The sequence below is a fragment of the Choloepus didactylus genome, chromosome 2 (genome assembly GCF_015220235.1).
Source record: "Choloepus didactylus isolate mChoDid1 chromosome 2, mChoDid1.pri, whole genome shotgun sequence".
In the NCBI taxonomy this organism is placed as follows: domain Eukaryota; kingdom Metazoa; phylum Chordata; class Mammalia; order Pilosa; family Megalonychidae; genus Choloepus; species Choloepus didactylus.
Genome location: NC_051308.1, coordinates 39702370 through 39725775, shown reverse-complemented (window position 1 = coordinate 39725775; position 23406 = coordinate 39702370). Strand labels below are relative to the sequence as shown.

Genomic DNA, 23406 nt, shown 5'->3' with positions numbered 1-23406 from the left:
AAAGATTCCGAATCAACCTTAACTTGAGTGAGCTTTTAATCTGAAAACCGATGGATAATCAGCATACATCACAAAGCAACACAGATGATATTTCACAAATATCACTACTTGGCTGGATGAAACATGAGGGCCACAAGTAGACTGGAGACTTAGGGGCAATTAGACAGAGTTCAGACACTTAAAAAGAGACCTGCAATAATGCCCCCGATTCAACCAAAACACACTTCAGAAAGTTTTCTGGGCCATCCTTGGCAATGGGCCATAGCTTTTTCTATCAGTGCCAGTGAGGACACTTACAACTCTTCACAATGTATTCACCAACTTAAAAAATGTGTCTGAAATTTTGTCTACTCTCCAACATTATAAATATCTTTAGTAATATTAAATTTAGCTATAACCTGCAACTGACAATGTTATGTGAATCTTCACAGACATATTTAGATGTCATATCCAATTTAATGCAACATCCCCCTAGAAATAATTATTTAATCCACCATTAGATATAAGGGATGTTAGTCATTTTAAAATAAATTTGAGTTCTCAAGAGATGAGGAAAAAACACAAAGTAAAGTCAAGAGGAAACTTTCATTTAAGTCATTCAAAGCTACACATCAAAAGCAACATATTTATAAAAGGGAGGTGAATACAACCGTAAAATTTCAGAGCTAGAAGAAATCTAAGAAGTAATAGAGTCCAATACTGACTTCATGAGACTGAAGCCAGGAGATTCATTTTAGAGGGACTCCCCACAAATCACCCCAATTTCAATTCTTTTTCCCTTATTCCATGTGGCAACTGTTAAATTCAAGTATTCGTATCATCTGAATAAACAAATTAAGGGCTGCACCCTCCACCCTTCCAAAAACAATTAAGAACCTGTTGGACAAACATTTCAGACTGTAAATGTTCCACAGCTCTGAAGACAATGTACCCTAGAATAGGGAAAACAGCCCCTTAGCAGACTGGATGGCAGTTCAAAGCTGCACCTCTGCCAACTTACTTTTTTCTCTGTCATATTGTTTGATATCTGTGTGGCAACACAATGCCCAACGTGTGCAGATAATAGCGCAGCTCCATTGTTTTCAGACTGAATACAAGCCGTGCGCATTTGCTGCCACCAAGGTGACACAGACTGGGAATCCCAGGTCTCTTCAATGGCCACTGGAGCAATAAGGGAAAAAAATACACAAACCCTATTAGCGTGCCAATTTTTTCTGTCCAATCTCTCATGTTAAACATAAATACTTGAAAGCTAAATTCCCCACTGATGTATTTTTATACGTCTGAATGAAATGGAAAATAATCTATTTTTATTCAGAACATTTATATTCTTTATTTATGAATCCTGTTAGTCATCTTGTTGCTGAATCAATTTTAAATCTCTAGTTGGAGTATCATCATTACTGAAAACTACCACTGAATATCTTAATATAATAGACTACTGTTCCAACCATGCCAAAAATAGTAAGAAATGTGTCATCTCTACCAAGACCATTCAATTTGCCTGAGTTAATACTTTGTTCATATTACATTATTTATGATGACACAAAATACAAATTTAATTTTCATAAATTAATACATACTTCACATGCATTAAGAGCTTTCTATTAATACTTGAAAGAATCTCTATGGTGAAATGCTTTGTACATTGTAATCTCCTTTTGTCAAAAGAAATTATCCTTCCTCCATGTTTTTGAGGTATTCCAAGAACTAAACTTTGTTTCCAAAAGCAGTAGCATAAATCTCTGAGAACTCTGAACAACAATATACACCAGCATTTTACCTTTCATCTTGCTCAGGAGGGACAGCATTGTATGAAGACAGCAGACAGACTGTGGTTTATCCAAAATATCTTTTTCCTTAGAAAGCCAAACACTCAGGAGCAGAGACTGAAACCAAATTTAAATCTTTTTCAGTCCACAATGTTTAACATAAACAAAATCTTGTACTTTTCTAGGGAGCACATGTGTATATATGAGTTATTCAGCTTTCTGGGTTGGAAAATAAGTGGTTGCTCATCACATCATGTGATGTGAGGGGCAAGCAGGTGTCCTGTCTATGAGGAGATTCCTTACCATCAGTCAAATGTCTAAACTCTGCCACTTCCCTTTCTTCTTTGGTTTAAGCACTGCCTTGCAATTCAACCCTCTGTTGAGGTGCATAATTGCCAGAAAGGAGACAACGTATGTCAGCATGGATTTGCTATAGATCAGCAGAGTGCCATAGCTGTACTTTTTGATTGGAGAAAGAGGGCCTAATCTGGGGCTATGGATCTTGCCCGAGTGTTGGCCATAAAAAGTTACTGCGGGGTCGGCAGTGAGGAACAAGTACGTAAAGCTACGAAACACCAATTTGTAAATCACTAACAAGTAATGAAAAACAAAGACTCCTCCTGATTCAGCTGGGCCACACCTTAACTATACCCTCATCAAAAGGTCCTATATGTGACTTTTAAGATTCCTATGAACCAACATATCTACTAAAATTTGAAACATTTTTATGATGTATAAAATGCGTTCACAGGTAATTCCAAGATAATGAAAGTTTAATGGCATGGTTTTCGTGAAAGACCTTGATTGTTTATAATACTGCAGTATCCTTATGTGAATATAGCTCTAAAATAAAAGGTTGACTATCAGTTTAAATGTATTAATTCAAATAATTTTCAAAACTTGAGTACAAAATTAAGAAGGGCAAGGGGTTGAAGTAAGATAAGTATGTAAAGGTAATTAATTTATGAGTGCCATCTAAGATCAGGAGCTATGATAAATACTTGACATGTCAAGTATTTCATTTGATTCTAACAACCTCTGTGGGGGGATAATTATCCAGATTTTACAAATGACAAAACAGGCTCTTAAAGGAAAAGGGATGTGCCAAACACCATCCAGTTAGTAAGTCAGAAGTAGAACTAAACTTTAAACCTAAGTCTGCCTTATTTTAACATGCATCTCTTTTAAAGATTTTAACATATGTGTTTTTATACATATATACATATAAATTTATAATTTTTATACCTATAAAATCATAAACACACACAAACATTTTTAATGTGAATTCGCTTCTATTTCTATACCGTTTTTTAATTCCCTTTCATGTATCTCCCCATGGCAGTCCCCTTTTTTACCTCACTCCAACAGGAAATCTTTTTCTTAAAATAGAATATGGCCTTTCATAATTTTCCCCATGCTTATAAAATAACAATAAAATAACGTTAATACCAATGAAAAATTCTAATGGTTCTATACAGCTTACTATGCACAAAGTATTGTTAATGGCTTTATATGTACAGATATACATGGAGGATTTGTGGGATGGGCGGTTACTGTTTTACAAAACCGGGATCATATTATACCATGCTCATTCCACTTGTCAAGCAACATTCTGTTTAGCCTACAAATTCAGATCGACTGTTCTTCACTTAACAAGGTTATTCTCTCTTCTAGACTCCTTCTTTACCTCATGCTCTACATTCCTTCTTGACCTCATGCAACACTGCTCCCTATTATCATTAAGACAAGCTAAAAGAATAGCTTGCCTGCAGAGGCAACAATGACATTTCATAATCAATTGGAAATAATTGTCCCACTATGGTGTCTGTACATGTACATGGATACTATGAAGAAAATCAAAGGGAAATGCAGAGGAGGGTAGAATTTATTTTTTCTTTTAGACTCACTGTCAAGTTGCCATTTGTGGTAGCTTAGTGTTATGTACTCCAGAAAAACATGTTCTTAATCCATAACTATTGGTGTGAAAAGCCAGGGGACCCGCCATGCACACTGCCATGTGACAGAAAGCCAAGGATCAAGGATCACCAGTAGCCAGCCCCAGAATACCACAGCCTTCTGGGAGAAAGCATCACCTTGATTTTGGACTCTCAGCCTCAAGACAGTGGGCCAATAAATTTCCATGGGTTAAGCCAACACACTGCATGGTATTTGTTTCATCAGCTAGGAAACAAAAACACCATTAGACTCACTGATTAATTTTAGGCACAAAATACATGATGAGGGCTTATTTTTAGGAGCACACCAGGTTTCTAAACATACCTAGAAGATTTCATGTCTCTCTCAAAGCTTGGCTCATGTCTTCATCAGCAGACCACAAAAAAGTTTCACAAGTTTCATAAAGATTGTCAACCCAAAAGGTTATTTTAAATTTGAGGCAGCAAAACAAGCTAAATGCTATGCTTTGAATTTTTGTTTTACTTTTATGCAATTTTATTGAGATATATTCACACACCATATAATCCATCCAAAACATAAAATAAATGGCTCACAGTATCATCACATACTTGTACATTCATCACAATTTTAGAACATTTTCATTACTCCAAAAAATTAAATAAAAATAAAAAAGAAAACTCAAAACATTCCATATCTCTTATCTCCCCCTATTATTTTTTTTAACAGTTTTATTCACACACCATACAATCCATCGTAAGTGTATAATTAATGGCTCTTGGTATAATCACAGTTATGCATTCACCACTAGAGTTAATATGAGAACATTCTCATTTCTTTCAACTAAAAAAATCCCATAACCCCTATATCCCCCTAATATTGACATTTGGCTTTCATATAGTGCCTCTGTTACAATTAATTAAAGAATATTACAATGTTACTGTTAACTATAGACCTTAGCTTACATTACCTGTATTTTTTCCAAATATACCACCCTATTATGAACACCTTGTAATAGTGACATACATTTGTTCTAGTTCATGTAATAGTGTTCTCATATTTATACAATTAAACACCATCATTGTTACTCTAGGTGTCGCTAAGTTACACAGTCCCAGTTTTTATCCTTCGCTTTCCCTCTGGTGACACATACGAATCTAGCCTTCCTCTTTCAATCATACTCATACTCAGCTTTGTTAATTACACTTAAAGTATTGTGTTACCATCACACAGTATTGTGCTATTCATTTTCAAACCTTTAAATCAATCTTATGGAACATTCTGTACTCCTTAAGATTTACTGCCCAAACTCTGCCCTCTTCCTATTTCCTGATAACCTATGCTTTCAACTTTAATTTTCGGAGTTTGCTCATTATAGTTAGTTCATATTAGTGAAACCATACAATATTTGTCTTTTTGTTTCTGGCTTATTTCACTCAACATAATATCCTCAAGGGTCATTCACATTGCTGCATGCCTCACGACTTCATTCCTTTCTGTAGACGCACAACATTCCATTGCATGTATAACACCACAGTTCAACCTTCCACTCCTCAGTCCCTGGACCCCTGGGTGGCCTCCATCCATTGTATGTCTTGGATTTGACTCCATACTGTGAACTTTTCTACTTTCTCTCCATCTAACCATCTGCCCTACCCACCACCTCCTTCAGCAAACTTGGAAACAAACAACAAAACCTGTTGTATGCTTAACTTTCCTTCCCTGTCTGTCCCTAACTCAGTGGTCCTAATTCTATCTCCCACCTAACCAGATAATCCTTGTTTACAAACCAAGGAATGTATTTGGGGAGGTGGGGTGTAAAGTTGAAAAATTCCAAACAGTAACACTTTTGTTTGTATGTAGGAGATCAGTGTGAACTAGAAGATACCATGGGTAGCCATCAGAACACAATGAAATAATTCTAGAAACACTGATAAGAAACAAAAAGCTTTTTTAAACTTCAGGAAAAATTAAGGTGAAAGAAGAAAAATAAAGACAGAAGAGAATACAGAGGCAAACTAAGCTACCACACAGAAACATACACATGCATATACATGTCAGCAAAAGATACTATATAGAAAATAACTAATTACCTCCATAATTAGTAAATACAAAATAAGATATCCTTTCAAAATCTCATAGCAAAGAATGTCACATTATATATTCATAATATGAATATTCTCATTAAGAAAGCATAATATGGATGTGAATTTTATTTTACTTATATGTCACATGATGATATTTGATGATATTTGAAAAATAAATGAAATTACGAGAGGTCAAGGTTTATGTTCTTCCAGACATTTGAAAAATCAAACCACATTTTAAGATCTGAGTGTTCTAGTATTTAAAAGGTAGAACCTACTAAAATAACAAGTCCTATTTAGCTGTATGATCCCAATAATTCCTTTTTAATTAAAGGAAAAAACAGTAATAAACAGTTTCAAAATAAGGTCTAAATAAGAAAATCTAAATATAGATAAATACAAGCTAACAGAGATTTTCCAGACACCAACGGCCTTTCTCCAGTGAAGGTATACTCATGTTTATGCCTTGGTTTGGACACTTTTATGGCTGTAGAACTGTAAATTTGTACCAAATAGACCCCCTTTATAAAAGCCAATCCATTTCTGGTATTTTGCATTATGGCAGCATTAGCAAACCAGAACACACAATAAGGAAGTAACTGAAACTATGGCACTATAACCCATAACATTCTTGGAAATTTCCTATATAACTACTTGTTAAATTGTAATCTGAAAGTTATCACGTTTTCGCATATGCTATATTTTACAATAAGGAAATAACTGAAATTATGGAACTGTAACCCATAACATTCTTTGAAATTTGCTACGTCTATGTAGATATGTTATATTCCACAATAAAAAAAAAAAATCTGCATAAGAAATCTTTCTAAATTTGAAAATTTATACAACCTAGCTTATAAATACCAAGTTTCTTCATGAATCTCAGTAAAGAGATAGAATTTATAAAAAGGAACCATATAGAAATACTGATGTTGAAGACCAATAACTAATGACAAAATTCTCTAGAGGGGAGCAATAGCAGATTGAAGCTGACAGAAGAAAGAACTAATGAACCTGAAGGTCAGATAACTGAAATGATTCAGGCTGAGAAGCAGAATGAAAAAAGAACAAAGAAAAGTGAACCGAGCCTAAGAGACCTGTGGGATACCATCAAACATACCAATAAACACATTGTGGGAGTTACATAAGGAAAAGAAAGAGGGGGGGCAGAAAGAATATTCAAAGAAATTATGTCAGAAAACTTCCAAATTTAATGAAAGATAAGAACATACACCTTAAAGAAGATCATTGAACTCCAAACAAGATAAACTCGAAGAGATCCATGTCCATGCACATTATAATCAAATAGTCAAAAGTCAAACAGAAAGACAGAATCCTAAAAGTTGTGAGAGAGAAGCAATATGTCATGTACACGGGAGACCCAATAATATTAAGTGGCAATTTCTCATCAGAAACCATGGAAGCAAGAAGACAGTGGGAAGAAATATTTAAAGTGCTGAAATAAAATAACTACCAACCAAGAATTTTATTTCCAGAGAAAGCAGCTTTCAAAAATAAGAGCAAGATGAAGATATTCCCAAAAAAACAAAAGCTAAGGGCGTTCATCACAATTAGACCTATCATACAAGCAATGCTAAAGGGAATTCTTCATATTCATCAGACAGTATATTGAAGGCACGTGGAAAAGTATAAATGCCAATACCATTGCATTTTTGGTATGTAAATACACTTTTGCTTACAGGTTTTAAAATGCAAATGCATAAAAAGTAATAATAAATCTATGGTTGTGGACGCACAGTATATAGAGAGATAATTTATGACAATAACAAAAAGGTGGGGGGGAAGAGGGGTATAGGAACAGTGTTTGTGTATGCTATTGAAGTTATGTTAGTATCAAATCAAACATAATTGCTATAGATTTAGGATATTAAATTTAAGCCCCACAGAAACCACAAAGAAAATATCTTAAAAACATACACAGAAGGAAATGAGAAGGGACTCAAAATGGCTCACTAGAAAAGATAAATGTAAAAGTCAACAGTAATGGAAGAACTGAGAGATAAAAAAAAAACGTGTAAGATTTACATAAACCAAATAGCAAAACAGAGAAGAAAGTACTATATTATCAGTATTCACTTTAAATGTAAATGGATTAAGCTCGCCAGTCAAAAGGCAGAGATTAAAAGAATGGCTAAAAAAGCACGAGCCTGGTATATGCTGTTTATAAGAAACTCATCACAAATTCAAAGACACAAGAAGGATGAAAGTGAAAGAATGTAAAAAATATATACCATGCAAAAAGTAACCAAAAGCAAGCTGGTGTAGCTGGATTAATATCAGATAAAATACACTTAAAGTAAAAACTGTTAGGAGGGACAAAGAAGGTCACTATATACGGACAAAGGGGCAATTCAACAAGAAGATACAATAACTATAAATATATATGCACCTAACAGTAGAGACCCAAAATATATGAAGTAAATACTGACAGATTTGAAGGGAGAAATTGACAGTTTTACACTAACAGTAGGAGACTTTAAAAAACTACTCTCAATAATGGATAGAGCGGAAGCGGGGCAAGATGGTGGATTGGTGAGCTGTATGTTTTAGTTACTCCTCCAGGAAAGTAGGTAGAAAGCCAGGAACTGCGTGGACTGGACACCACAGAGCAATTTGACTTTCGGCATACTTCACACAACACTCACGAACACGCTGAACTGCTGAGATCAGCAAAGTCTGTAAGTTTTTGCGGCCAGGGGTCCAGCGCCCCTCCCTGCTAGGCTCAGTCCCGTGGGAGGAGGGGCCGTCAGCGCTGGGAAGGAGAAGGGAAAACTGCAGTGGCAGCTCTTATTGGAAACTCATTCTACTGATCCAAATTCCAACCATAGATAGACTGAGACCAGACACCAGAGAATCTGAGAGCAGCCAGCCCAGCAGAGAGGAGACAGGCATAGCAAAAAACAGCAAGAAAAACTCCAAAATAAAAGCGGAGGATGTTCTGGAGTTCTGGTGAACATAGAAAGGGGAAGGGCAGAGCTTAGGCCCTGAAGATCACATGCAAATCCCAAAGAAACACTGATCTCTGCCCTGTGGACCTTTCCTTAATGGCCCTAATTGCTTTGTCTCTTAGCATTTCAATAACCCATCTGAGCTGTGAGGATGGCCCTTTTTTTTTTTTTTAATCTTTTTTTCTTTTCCTAAAACAATTACTCTAAGAAGCCCAATACAGAAAGCCTCAAAGACTTGCAATTTGGGCAGGTCAAAACAAGAGCAGAACTAAGAGAGCTCTGAGACAAAAGGCAATAATCCAGTGGCTGAGAAAATTCACTAAACACCACAACTTCCCAAGAAAAGGGGGCTGTCCGCTCACAGCCATCATCCTGGTGAACAGGAAACACTCCTGCCCATCGCCAGCCCCATAGCCCAGAGCTGCCCCACACAACCCAGTGTGATGGAAGTGCTTCAAATCACAGGCACACACCACAAAACTGGGAGTGGAAATTAGCCTTCCCTGCACCCTCAGCTGATTGTCCCAGAGTTGGGAAGGTGAAGCAGTGTGAATTAACAAAGCCCCATTCAGCCATCATTTCAGCAGACTGGGAGCCTCCCTACACAGCTTAGCAGCCCAGAACCATCCTGGGGGGACGGCACCCACCTGTGACACAGCACAATCATCCCTCAACAGAGAACCAGGGGGTGCACGGCCTGGAAGAGGGACCCACTTGCAAGTCTCAAGAGCCATATGCCAACACCAAGGACTTGTGGGTCAGTGGCAGAGACAAATTGTGGCAGAACTGAACTGAAGGATTAGACTATTGCAGCAGCTTTAAAACTCCAGGAACACCAGGGAGATTTGACTGTTAGAGCCATCCCCCTTCCCTGACCGCCCAGACAAATGCCCCGTATACAGGGCGAGCAACACCAACTACACACGCAAGCTTGGTACACCAACTGGACCCCACAAGACTCACTCCCCCACTCACCACAAAGGCAAAGCAGGGGAGAACTGGCTTGTGGACAACAGGTGGCTCATGGACACCACCTGCTGGTTAGTTAGAGAAAGTGTACTCCACGAAGCTGTAGATCTGATAAATTAGAGATAAGGACTTCAATTGGTCTGCAAATCCTAAAAGGACCCTATCAAGTTAAGCAAATGCCAAGAGGCCAAAAACAACATAAAATTATAAAGCATATGAAAAAACCAGACGACATGGATAACCCAAGCCAAGCACCCAAATCAAAAGATCAGAAGAGACACAGCACCTAGAGCAGCTACTCAAAGAACTAAACATGAACAATGAGACCATAGTACGGGATACAAAGGACATCCAGAAGACCCTAGAAGAGCATAAAGAAGACATTGCAAGACTAAATAAAAAAATAGATGATCTTATGTAAATTAAAGAAACTGTTGACCAAATTAAAAAGATTCTGGATACTCATAGTACAAGACTAGAGGAAGTTGAACAACGAATCAGTGACCTGGAAGATGACAGAATGGAAAATGAAAGCACAAAAGAAAGAATGGGGAAAAAAATCAAAAAAATTCAAATGGACCTCAGGGATATGATAGACAATATAAAATGTCCGAATATAAGACTCATTGGTGTTCCAGAAGGGGAAGAAAAGGGTAAAGGTCTAGGAAGAGTATTCAAAGAAATTGTTGGGGAAAACTTCCCAAATCTTCTAAACACCATAAATATACAAATCATAAATGCCCAGCAAACTCCAAATAGAATAAATCCACTCCAAGACATATTCTGATCACACTGTCAAACACGGAAGAGAAGGAGCAAGTTCTGAAAGCAGCAAGAGAAAAGCAATTCACCACATACAAAGGAAACAGCATAAGAGTAAGTAGTGACTACTCAGCAGCCACCATGGAGGCAAGAAAGCAGTGGCACGATATATTTAAAATTCTGAGTGAGAAAAATTTCCAACCAAGAATACTTTATCCAGCAAAGCTCTCCTTCAAATTTGAGGGAAAGCTTAAATTTTTCACAGACAAACAAATGCTGAGAGAATTTGCTAACAAGAGATCTGCCCTACTGGAGATACTAAAGGGAGCCCTACAGACAGAGAAACAAAGAAAGGACAGACAGACTTGGAGAAAGGTTCAGTACTAAAGAGATTCGGTATGGGTACATTAAACGATATTAATAGAGGGGAAAAATATATATGACAAACATAAACCAAAGGATAAGATGGCTGATTCGGTTATAACGTTGAATGTAAACGGATTAAACTCACCAATTAAAAGATACAGATTCGCAGAATGGATTAAAAAAAATGAACCGTCAATATGTTGCACACAAGAGACTCATCTTAGACACAGGGACACAAAGAATTTGAAAGTGAAAGGATGGAAAAAAATATTTCATGCAAGCTACAGCCAAAAGAAAGCAGGTGTAGCAATATTAATCTCAGATAAAATAGACTTTAAATGCAGGGATGTTTTGAGAGACAAAGAAGGCCACTACATACTAATAAAAGGGGCAATTCAACAATAAGAAATAATCATAAATGTTTATGCACCCAATCAAGGTGCCACAAAATACATGAGAGAAACACTGGCAAAACTAAAGGAAGCAATTGATGTTTTCACAATAACTGTGGGAGACTTCAACACATCACTCTCTCCTATAGATAGATCAACCAGACAGAAGACCAATAAGGAAACTGAAAACCTAAACAATCTGATAAATGAATTAGATTTAACAGACATATATGGAACTTTATATCCCAAATCACCAGGATACACATACTTCTCTAGTGCTCACGGAACTTTCTCCAGAATAGATCATATGCTGGGACATAAAACAAGGCTCAATAAATTTAAAAAGACTGAAATTATTCAAAGCACATTCTCTGACCACAATGGAATATAATTAGAAGTCAATAACCATCAGAGACTTCGAAAATTCACAAATACCTGGAGGTTAAACAACACACTCCTAAACAATCAGTGGGTTAAAGAAGAAATAGCAAGAGAAATTGATAAATATAGAGAGATGAATGAAAATGAGAATACAACATACCAAAACCTATGGGATGCAGCAAAAGCAGTACTGGGGAGTAATTTACAGCACTAAACGCACATATTAAAAAGGAACAAAGAGCCAAAATCAAAGAACTAATGGATCAACTGAAAAAGCTAAAAAATGAACAGCAAACCAATCCTAAACCAAGTAGAAGAAAAGAAATAACAAGGATTAAAGCAGAAATAAATGACATAGAGAACAAAAAAACAATAGAGAGGATAAATAACACCAAAAGTTGGTTCTTTGAGAAGATCAACAAGATTCATAAGCCCCTAGCTAGACTGACAAAACCAAAAAGAGAGAAGACCCATATAAACAAAATAATGACTGAGAAAGGTGACATAACTGCAGATCCCGAAGAAATTTAAAAAATTATAAGAGGATACTATGAACAACTGTATGGCAACAAACTGGATAATGCAGAGGAAATGGACAATTTCCTGGAAATATATGAACAACCTAGACTGACCAGAGAAGAAATAGAAGACCTCAACCAACCAACCACAATCAAAGAGATCCAATCAGTCATCAAAAATCTTCCCACAAATAAATGCCGAGGGCCAGATGGCTTCACAGGGAAGTTCTACCAAACTTTCCAGAAAGAACTGACACCAATCTTACCTAAACTTTTTCAAAACATTGAAGAAAATGGAACACTACCTAACTCATTTTATGAAGCTAACATCAATCTAATACCAAAACCAGGCAAAGATGCTACAAAAAAGGAAAACTACCGGCCAATCTCCCTAATGAATATAGATGCAAAAATCCTCAACAAAATACTTGCAAATTGAATCCAACGACACATTTAAAAAATCATACACCATGACCAAGTGGGGTTCATTCCAGGCATGCAAGGATGGTTCAACATAAGAAAATCAATCAATGTATTACAACACATTAACAATTCGAAAGGGAAAAATCAAATGATCATCTCAATAGATGCTGAAAAAGCATTTGACAAAATCCAACATCCGTTTTTGATAAAAACACTTCAAAAGGTAGGAATTGAAGGAAACTTCCTCAATATGATAAAGAGCATATATGAAAAACCCACAGCCAGCATAGTACTCAACGGTGAGAGACTGAAAGCCTTCCCTCTAAGATCAGGAACAAGACAAGGATGTCCGCTGTCACCACTGCTATTCAACATTGTGCTGGAAGTGCTAGCCAGGGCAATCTGGCAAGACAAAGAAATAAAAGGCATCCAAATTGGAAAAGAAGAAGTAAAACTGTCATTGTTTGCAGATGATATGATCTTATATCTAGAAAACCTTGAGAAATCGATGATACAGCTACTAGAGCTAATAAACAAATTTAGCAAAGTAGCAGGATACAAGATTAATGCACGTAAGTCAGTAATGTTTCTATATGCTAGAAATGAACAAACTGAAGAGACACTCAAGAAAAAGATACCATTTTCAATAGCAACTAAAAAAATCAAATACCTAGGAATAAACTTAACCAAAGATGTAAAAGACCTATACAAAGAAAACTACATAACTCTACTAAAAGAAATAGAAGGGGACATTAAAAGATGGAAAAATATTCCATGTTCATGGATAGGAAGACTAAATGTCATTAAGATGTCAATTCTACCCAAACTCATCTACAGATTCAATGCAATCCCAATCAAAATTCCAATAACCTACTTTGCAAACTTGGAAAAGCTAGTTATCAAATTTATTTGGAAAGGGAAGATGCCTCGAATTGCTAAAGACACTCTAAAAAAGAAAAACGAAGTGGGAGGACTTACACTCCCTGACTTTGAAGCTTATTATAAAGCCACAGTAGTCAAAACAGCTTGGTACTGGCACAAAGATAGACATATAGATCAACGGAATCAAATTCAGAATTCGGAGATAGACCCCCAGATCTATGGCTGACTGGTCTTTGATAAGGCCCCCAAAGTCACTGAACTGGGTCATAATGGTCTTTCCAACAAATGGGGCTGGGAGAGTTGGATATCCATATCCAAAACAATGTAAGAGGACCCCTACCTCACACCCTACACAAAAATTAACTCAAAATGGAGCAAAGATCTCAATGTAAAAGAAAGTACTATAAAACTCCTAGAAGATAATGTAGGAAAACATCTTCAAGACCTTGTATTAGGCGGACACTTCCTAGACTTTACACCCAAAGCACAAGCAACAAAAGAAAAAATAGATAAATGGGAACTCCTCAAGCTTAGAAGTTTCTGCACCTCAAAGGAATTTCTCAAAAAGGTAAACAGGCAGCCAACTCAATGGGAAAAATTTTTTGGAAACCATGTATCTGACAAAAGACTGATATCTTGCATATATAAAGAAATCCTACAACCCAATGACAATAGTACAGACAGCCCAATTATAAAATGGGCAAAAGATAGGAAAAGATAGTTCTCTGAAGAGGAAATACAAATGGCCAAGAAACACATGAAAAAATGTTCAGCTTCACTACCTATTAGAGAGATGCAAATTAAGACCACAATGAGATAACATCTCACACCAATTAGAATGGCTGCCATTAAACAAACAGGAAACTACAAATGCTGGAGGGGATGTGGAGAAATTGGAACTCTTATTCATTGTTGGTGGGACTGTATAATGGTTCAGCCACTCTGGAAGTCAGTCTGGCAGTTCCTTAGAAAACTAGATATAGAGTTACCATTCGATCCAGCGATTGCACTTCTCGGTATATACCCGGAAGATCGGAAAGCAGTGACACGAACAGTTATCTGCACGCCAATGTTCATAGCAGCATTATTCACAATTGCCAAGAGATGGAAACAACCCAAATGTCCTTCAACAGATGAGTGGATAAATAAAATGTGGTATATACACACGATGGAATACTACACGGCAGTAAGAAGGAACGATCTTGTGAAACATATGACAACATGGAGGAACCTTGAAGACATAATGCTGAGCGAAATAAGCCAGGCACAAAAAGACAAATATTATATGCTACCACTAATGTGAACTTTGAAAAATGTAAACAAAATGGTTTATAATGTAGAATGTAGGGGAACTATCAATAGAGAGCAATTAAGGAAGGGGGAACAATAATCCAAGAAGAACAGATAAGCTATTTAACGTTCTGGGAATGCCCAGGAATGACTATGGTCTGTTAATTTCTGATGGGCATAGTAGGCACAAGTTCACAGAAATGTTGCTATATTCGGTAACTTTCTTGGGGTAGAGTAGGAACATGTTGGAAGTAAAGCAGTTATCTTAGGTTAGTTGTCTTTTTCTTACTCCCTTGTTATGGTCTCTTTGAAATGTTCTTTTATTGTATGTTTTTAATTATTTTTTTTTATTTTTTTATTTTTCATAGTTGATTTGAAAAATTAAAAAGTTAAAAAAAAAAAAAAGGAAAAAATATGTAGAGCCCCGTTGAGGAGCCTGTGGGGAATACAGGGGTATTGGCCTACCCCACCTCGACGGTTGCTAACATGATCACAAAGGGGACTGGTGGTTTGATGGCTTGAGCCCTCTACCACAGGATTTACCCTTGGGAAGACTGTTGCTGCAAAGGAGAGGCTAGGCTTCCCTATAATTGTGCCTAAGAGCCTCCCCTCGAATGCCTCTCTGTTGCTCAGATGTGGCCCTCTCTCTCTAGCTAAGCCAACTTGAAAGGTGAAATCACTGCCCTCCCCGCTACGTGGGATCAGACACCCAGAGGAGTGAATCTCCCTGGCAACATGGAATATGACTCCCGGGGCAGAATGTAGATCCGGCATCATGGGATGGAGAACAGCTTCTTGACCAAAAGGGGGATGTGAAAGGAAATGAAATAAGCTTCAGTGGCAGAGAGATTCCAAAAGGAGCCGAGAGGTCACTCTGGTGGGCACTCACACACAATATAGACAACCCTTTTTAGGTTCTAAACAATTGGGGTAGCTGGTGGTAGATACCTGAAACTATCAAACTATAACCCAGAACCCATGAATCTCAAAGACAATTGTATAAAAATGTAGCTTATGAGACGTGACAATGGGACTGGGAAAGCCATAAGGACCACACTCCCCTTTGTCTAGTTTATGGATGGATTAGTAGAAAAATAGTGGAAGGAAACAAACAAACAGACAAAGGCACCCAGTGTTCTTTTTCACTTCAATTGCTCTTTTTCACTTTAATTATTATTCTTGTTATTTTTGTGTGTGTGCTAATGAAGGTGTCAGGGATTGATTTAGGTGATTAATGTACAACTATGTAATGGTACTGTGAACAATCGAATGTACGATTTGTTTTGTATGACTGCGTGGTATGTGAATATATCTCAATAAAATGAAGATTTAAAAAAAAATAAAATAATAGATAGAACTTATAGTAAGACGATCAATAAGGAAGAACAGGGCTTGAATGAGACACTATACTAACTAGACCTAACAGACATATATAGAACACTACACCCAATGAAAACAGAATACACATTTTTCTGGAGTGCACATGGATCATTCTCCAAGATAGACCATATACTGGATCACAAAACAAGTCTCACTAAATTCAAAAATACTGAAATCATACAATGTATCTTCTCTGACCAAAATGGAATGAAGCCAGAAATCAGTAACAGAGAGAACTAGAAAACTCACAAATATGTGGAAATTAAACAACACACTCACAAACCACCAATGGGTCAAAGAAGAAATCACAAGGGAAATTAGGCAATATCTTTAGGTGAATAAAAATGAAAACCCAACATAGCAAAGCTCATGGGATACAGCAAAGGCAGTGATGAGAGGGAAATTTATAGCTCTAAATGCTGACATAAAAAAAGAGAAGATCTCAAATGAAAGACCTAACCTCACAACTGGAAAAATTAGAAAAAGAGGAGCAAACTAAACCTATGAACAGTTGAATGGCAACAAATTAGGTAACCTGATGGAATGGACAAAATTCCTAGAATCACATAAACTACCTATACACTGACTTAAGAAAAAATAGGAACCTTGAAGACATCATGTTGAGTGAAATACGCCAGACACAAAAGGTCAAATATTGTATGATCTCCCTGTTTTGACGCAATTAGAAGAGGCAAACTCATAGAGGCAGGAGCTAGAATATAGGTTACTAGGGGACATGGTGGGGATAGGGAATGTGAAGTTAAGGCTTAAAAAGTACAGGGTTCCTATTTATGGTGATGGAAATGTTTTGGTAACGGATAGTGGTGATGGTAGCACAAGATTGTGAATGCAGTTAACACCACTGAAATATGTATCTGACTATGATTAAAAGGGGAAATGTAAGAATGTATATATGGTAACAATAAAAATTTTTAAAATTCATGGAACTACCCTACACAGTGAGCCCTAAGTTAAACCATGGACTTCAACAGTTCAATTATGAAAATGTGCTATCATAAATGTAACAAATGGTTCCCACCAATGCAGGGTGCTGGTGGTGGGAAGGTATATGGGAAATCAGTATTTTATTCATAATTTGTTCTGTAAACTCACTTCTCTAATAAAAAATTATAATTAAGATGATATAGAAGACCAACAAGAAGAGATTAAATCAGTAATCAAAAATATCCCAACAGATTTCCTGACATTCTCTCAAGCATTAGGGACTACAATTTAATAAGCAAAGCCCTCAATCTTGAGTCTTGCCCTTATGGAACTTATTTCTGTAATAGTGAAGCTAAGACCACCTAAAATTATGCCTAGTAGTCACCCCCAGAGAAACTCTTTTGTTGCTCATATGTGGTCTCTCTCTCTAAGCCAAACTCTGCAAATAAACTCACTACCCTCCCCCCATACAGGACATGAATTCCAGGGGTGTAAGTCTCTCTGGAAAAGTGGGACATGACTCCCAGAGATAAGCCTGACCCTGGCATTGTGGAACTGACAATGCCTTCTTAACCAGAAGGGGGAAAAGAAATGAAACAAAATAAAGTTTCAGAGGCTAAGAGACTTCAAATAAAGTTGAGAAGTCATTCTAGAAGTTATTCTTATAAAAGCTTCAGGCAGATATTGCAAATTGCCACAGTATGCCAAGCCCCAACCAATAGTATTCCCAAAAATACTAAAGAATACCCTGGGCTCTATCTAAGACTCTATAAAAGTTTTACCTATTAAATTTATTTTTTCAGAAATTTAAAGCCTCCAGATTGTTCCAATGCCAAATAAACCCCCAAAATTGGAGTCAATTGCCAAGCCAGACTGGGTTATCACTTAATGACAGCAAATACCTCACAAAAAAAAAAAAAAAAAAAAAGAGAGAGAGAGAGCACTTTGAGAACAAAAGCTTTCTTGTAACCTGGGAGAGAAGTTTGAAGAAGCTACAGCTGATGCAGAAAAATTCAGACTGTCCACAACTTTACAAGTGGTGCATTGGTTCAATACTAGGATGGGATGCGAAAGAAAGCAAGGAAACAAGAAAAGTGGAAGACGGAAAATTAGTGGTAGAATGCATTATAAACAATGTCACCAGTACTTGGGGCTATGAAAACGTAGAATAAAATTTCCATCATCATATTTGGACAGAAATCAGTTGCATGAATAAATGAGCTCATTTCAATGAGCAAATCTCCATAATGCTTTTTTTTCATTATTGTGTTCAATTACCTTTATCACAAACATTTTACACCCAACTATTTCAAAGTGTTGGTTTAATTAGGGTCATCCCTTTGGTTAGTAAAGGAGTCTGTGTTACTAAAAAAAGACAAACACAAGGTATCATTTCATACCCATCAGAATAGCTACTACTAAAAAATGAAAAATAACAAGTCCTGGTGAGCATGTAGAGAAATATGAACATCTGCACATCGTTGATGAGAATTTAAAATGGCAGCCATCATGGAAATCCGTTGTGATTCCTCAAAAAGTTAAGTATAGAATTACTGTATAACCTGGCATTCTATCTCCAGGTATATACCCAAAATAATTGAAAGCAGGAATTTGAACAGAAGTTTGCACAATGATGTTCGCAGAAGCATTACTTACAATTGCCAAAAGATGTAATCAACTCAAGTGTCCATCAACGGAAGAATGGAGACACAGAATGTGTCTTATAGACACAATGGAGGATTATTCCACAGTAAAAAGGAATGAATTTTTAATGCATGTGACAGCGTGGATGAACCCTGAAGACAATCATGTTGAGTTAAACAAGCCAGATGCAAAAGGATAAATACTATATGATCTCACTGCTATGAAATAATCAGAATTAGCAAATGCACAGAGATGGAAATTAGAATACATGTTACCAGGGGCAGGGTGGGGATGGTGAGTGGGGGGTTAATGCTTAAGTTCCTATTTGGGGTGATGATGGTAACACAACATTGTGAAAATATTTAATGCCACTGAATTGTATACAGGCATATCTCATTTTATTGCACTCCACTTTATTATGCTTCACAAATACTGCATTTCTTTTTTTTTAACAAATTGAAGGTTTGTGGCAAACAGGTGTTGAGCAAGTATATTGGCTTCATTTTTCCAACCCCATGTGCTCACTCTGTATCTCTGTGTCAAGATTTCAAACTTTTTCATTATTATTATACCTGTAACACTGATTTGTGATTAGTGATATTTAATGTTACCACCATAATTATTTTGAGGCACCACAAACCACACCCATATAAGAGGGCAAAAAATCAATGTTACTTGTTGTGCCAGTTTGAATGTACTATGTCCCCCAAACGCCATTATCTTTGATGTAATCTTGTGTGGGCAGACCTATCAGTGTTGATTAGATTGTAATTCTTTGAGTGTTTCTTTGGAATGCACCCCACCCAGCTGTGGGTGATGACTCTGATTGGATAATTTCCATGGAGGTGTTGCTCCGCCCATTCAGGGTGGGTCTAAGTTGATTAGTGGAGCCATATAAATGAGCTGACATAACAGAAGGAACTCAGTGCAGCTTGTGAGTGACATTTTGAAGAGCTACAGCCAAGAGGGACACTTCCTGGGAGAAAGCCATTTTGAAACCAGAACTTTGGAGCAGACACCGGCCATGTGCCTTCCCAGCTAACAGAGGTTTTCCGGACACCATTGGCCATCCTCCAGTGAAGGTATCCGATTGCTGATGTGCTACCTTGGACACTTTATGGCCTTAAGACTGTAACTGTGTAACCAAATAAACCTCCTTTTAAAAGAGCCAATCCATCTCTGGTGTTTTGCATTCCAGCAGCATTAGCAAACTAGAACACGTGTGTTCTGACCGATCCACCAACCAGCTGTTCCCCTGACTCTATCCGTTGCCTCAGGCCTCCATATTTCCTGGGACACAACAATATTGAAATTAGACCAATTAATAACCCTACAATGGCCCCTTAAGTGTTCCAGTGAAAGGACGAGTTACCCATCTCTCACTTTATATCAAAACTAGAAATGATTAAGCTTAGTGAGGAAGTCATGTTAAAAGCTGAGACAGGCTGAAAGCTAGGCCTCTTGCACCAGTTAGCCAAGTTGTGAATGCAAAGGAAATAAAAAGTGCTACTTTAGTGAACACATGAATGATAAGAAAGTGAACAGCCTTATTGCTGACATGTAGTAAGTTTTAGTGATCTAGATAGAAGATCAATCCAGGCACGACATTCCCTTAAACCAAAGCCTAATCCAAAGAAAGGTCCTAACTCTCTTCAACTCTATGAAGGCAAAGAGGTGAGGAAACTGCCGAAGAGAAGTCAGAAGCTAGTAAAGGTTGGTTCATGAGGTTTAAGGAAAGAAGGCATCTCTGTAACGTAAAAGTGCAAGGTGAAGCAGCAAGTGCTGATGTAGAAGCTGCAGCAAGTTATACAGAAGATCTAGCTACCAGCATTGATGAAGGTGGCTACACTAAACAATGGATTTTGCCATCTAGAACTTGCATAGCTAGAAAGAAGTCAACACCTGGCTTCAAAGTTTCAAAGGACAGGCTGACTCTCTTGTTAGGGGCTAATGCAGCTGGTGACCTTAAGTTGAAGCCAATGCCCATTTACCATTCCGAAAATCCTAGGGCCCTGAAGAATTATGCTAAATCCACTCTGCCTATACTGTATAAATGTAACAACAAAGACTGGATGAGAACACAGCTATTTACAAAATGGTTTACTGAATGTTTTAAGCCCGCTGTTGAGTCCTACTGCTCAGAAAAAAGATTCCTTTCAAAATAAGACTGCTTATTGATAATGTACCTGGTCATCCAAGAGCTCTGAAGGAGATGTACAATGAGATTATTGTTTTCATGACTGAGAATACAACATCCATTCTACTGTCTATGAATGAAGGAAGCATTTCGACTTTCAAGTCTTATTACTGAAGAAATAGATTTAGTAAGGATATAGCTGCCACAGACAGTGATTCCTCTGATGGATCTGGGTAAAGCAAATTGAAAACCTTCTGGAAAGGATTTGCCATTCAAGATGCCATCGAATACATTTATGATTCTTGGGAGGAGATCAAAATATCAATATTAAAAGGAGTTTGAAAGAAGTTGATTTCAATCCCCATGGATGAATTTGAGGGATTTAAGAGTTCAGTGGATAAAGTAATTGCAGTTGTGGAGGAAGGAGCAAGAGAACTAGAATTAGAAGTAGAACCTGAAGATGTAACTGAATTGCTGCAATCTCATGATCAAACTTGAATGGAGGAGGAATTGCTTCTTATGGATAAGCAAAGAAGTGGTTTCTAGAGACAGAATCTACTCCTGGTGAAGATGCTTTGAACATTGTTGAAATGACAACAAAGTATTTAGAATATTACATCAACTTAGTTAATAAAGCAGCGGCAGACTTTCAGAGGACTGATTCCAATTATGAAAGAAATTCTACTATGGGCAAAATTCTATCAAACAACATTACAGGCTATAGAGAAATTGTCCATGAAAAGAAAAGTCAATCTATGTGGCAAACTTCACTGTTGTCTTATTTTAAGAAATTGCCACAGCTACCCCAACCTTCAGCAAATCCATCAACATCAAGGCAAGACCCTCTACCAACAAAAAGATTATGACTCTCTGATGGCTCAGATGATGGTTAGCATTTTTTAGCAATAAAGTATTTTTAAATTAATGTATGTAAACTGATTTTTAGACATAATGCTACTGAACACTTAACAGACTAGAATACGGTATAAACTAAACTTTTACATGCACTGGGAAGCCAAAATATTCGTATGACTTGCTTTATTCTTTTTGAGGTGGTCTGCAACTGAACCTGCAATACCTCCAACATGTATGCCTGTACTTAAAAGTAGAGAAGTGACTAATTCTAGGTTGTATATAAGTTAGAATATAAATTTTAAAAAGGAAAAACCAACTAATAGAACTGTACAACACACAAAAAAAGAAACCTAATGTAAATTATGGACTGTAGTTAATATAAATATAACAATATTGTTTTATTAATTACAATAAAATGTTACACTAATGTAAAACGTTAATAGCAAAAACTAAGGAAGGGGGCATTTCAGTTTGCTGAAGCTGCTGAAATACAATATACCAGAAATGGACTGCCTTTTAACAATAGGGATTTATTAGTTTACAAACTAACAGTTCTAAGGTCATGAAAATGTCCAAATTAAGGCATAAACAGGAAGATACCTTCTCTGAAGAAAGGTCACTGGCATCCAAGTTCCTCTGTCAGATAGCAAGGCACATGGGTTTCTCCTGGGTTTCACTGCTTTCAGCTCCTGGTTTCAGTGGCTCTCTGAGCTCCTCAGGGGGCTTTCCTCCAAGCTTCTCTGGGTATTTCTCTCTCTGTCTTTTATCCTCAATAAAGGACTCCAGTAAAGGATTAAGACCCATCTTGAATCGGGTGGGTCACATCTCAATTGAACCAAAGGTCTCACTCACAAAAGGTCACCCAAAGGGATGGAATATAAAAACATGGCCTTTTGTGGGGTTCATAACAGCTTCAAACCAGCACAGGGATATATGAAAACTGTGTACTTTCTGCATCATTTTTCTGGAAACCAACAACCGATCTATTAACAAATAAATTTTAAAAATTACAACCTATTCTATACATTTTTTTAAATGCTAAAAGAATTAAGATTTTTATTAAGCATTGTAAGTCGCATTCAATAGCCTTCAAATACATCACACCACAATCCATCTACGATCAATCAACACCAACAACAGCTCATTCTTGCACAGTCCATGAGTTAGGGTGAAACTCCCTTCAACTTACTGGGGAATCACACTATCTTTCCATTTTTTAGCACATTAAGAATATACTTATTGATTTCTGCCTTATTGGTTTAAGTTGCGAAATTTCCTGTGTGCACAGAAGTGTACACACACATAATATGTATGTGTAAATATATATATATATATAATTTTAAAGCAGCTTTATTGCAGGATCATATAGATCCAATAAAATTCATTAATTTTAAGACTGGTAACCAACACCATAAACATGATAAGGTACACTGCCATCATCCAGAAAGCCCCCTTGTGATTTATTTTTTCTTTTCTTTTTTTAATAACATGTTGTAGCTGGTGGTGTGTGTGCATTACATCAGGAGGCAAATATTGGTCGGTTTCCCCACCTTTGATGTTAAGATTGACCTGTTGTTTCAGATGTTATCTGAATATACATATTGTCTCATATATATTTTTTTATTTTAACAATTTTCAAACATTAAGCAAAGTTGAAAGAATGTTACAGGGAATATCTACATACCCAACCATCTAGGTCTTACCTCTCAACTTTTTTTTT

General features: G+C 36.9%; 1 protein-coding gene across 1 annotated transcript in view; it reads right to left on the bottom strand.

Moving 5' to 3' along the window:
• Positions 1–23406, bottom strand: part of RAB3GAP2 (RAB3 GTPase activating non-catalytic protein subunit 2) — a 147557-nt gene that overhangs the window by 28639 nt on the left and 95512 nt on the right. The window contains 2 exon segments of the mRNA XM_037823524.1: positions 1001–1161; positions 1784–1889. Coding sequence (XP_037679452.1) covers positions 1001–1161; positions 1784–1889 — 267 coding nt within the window.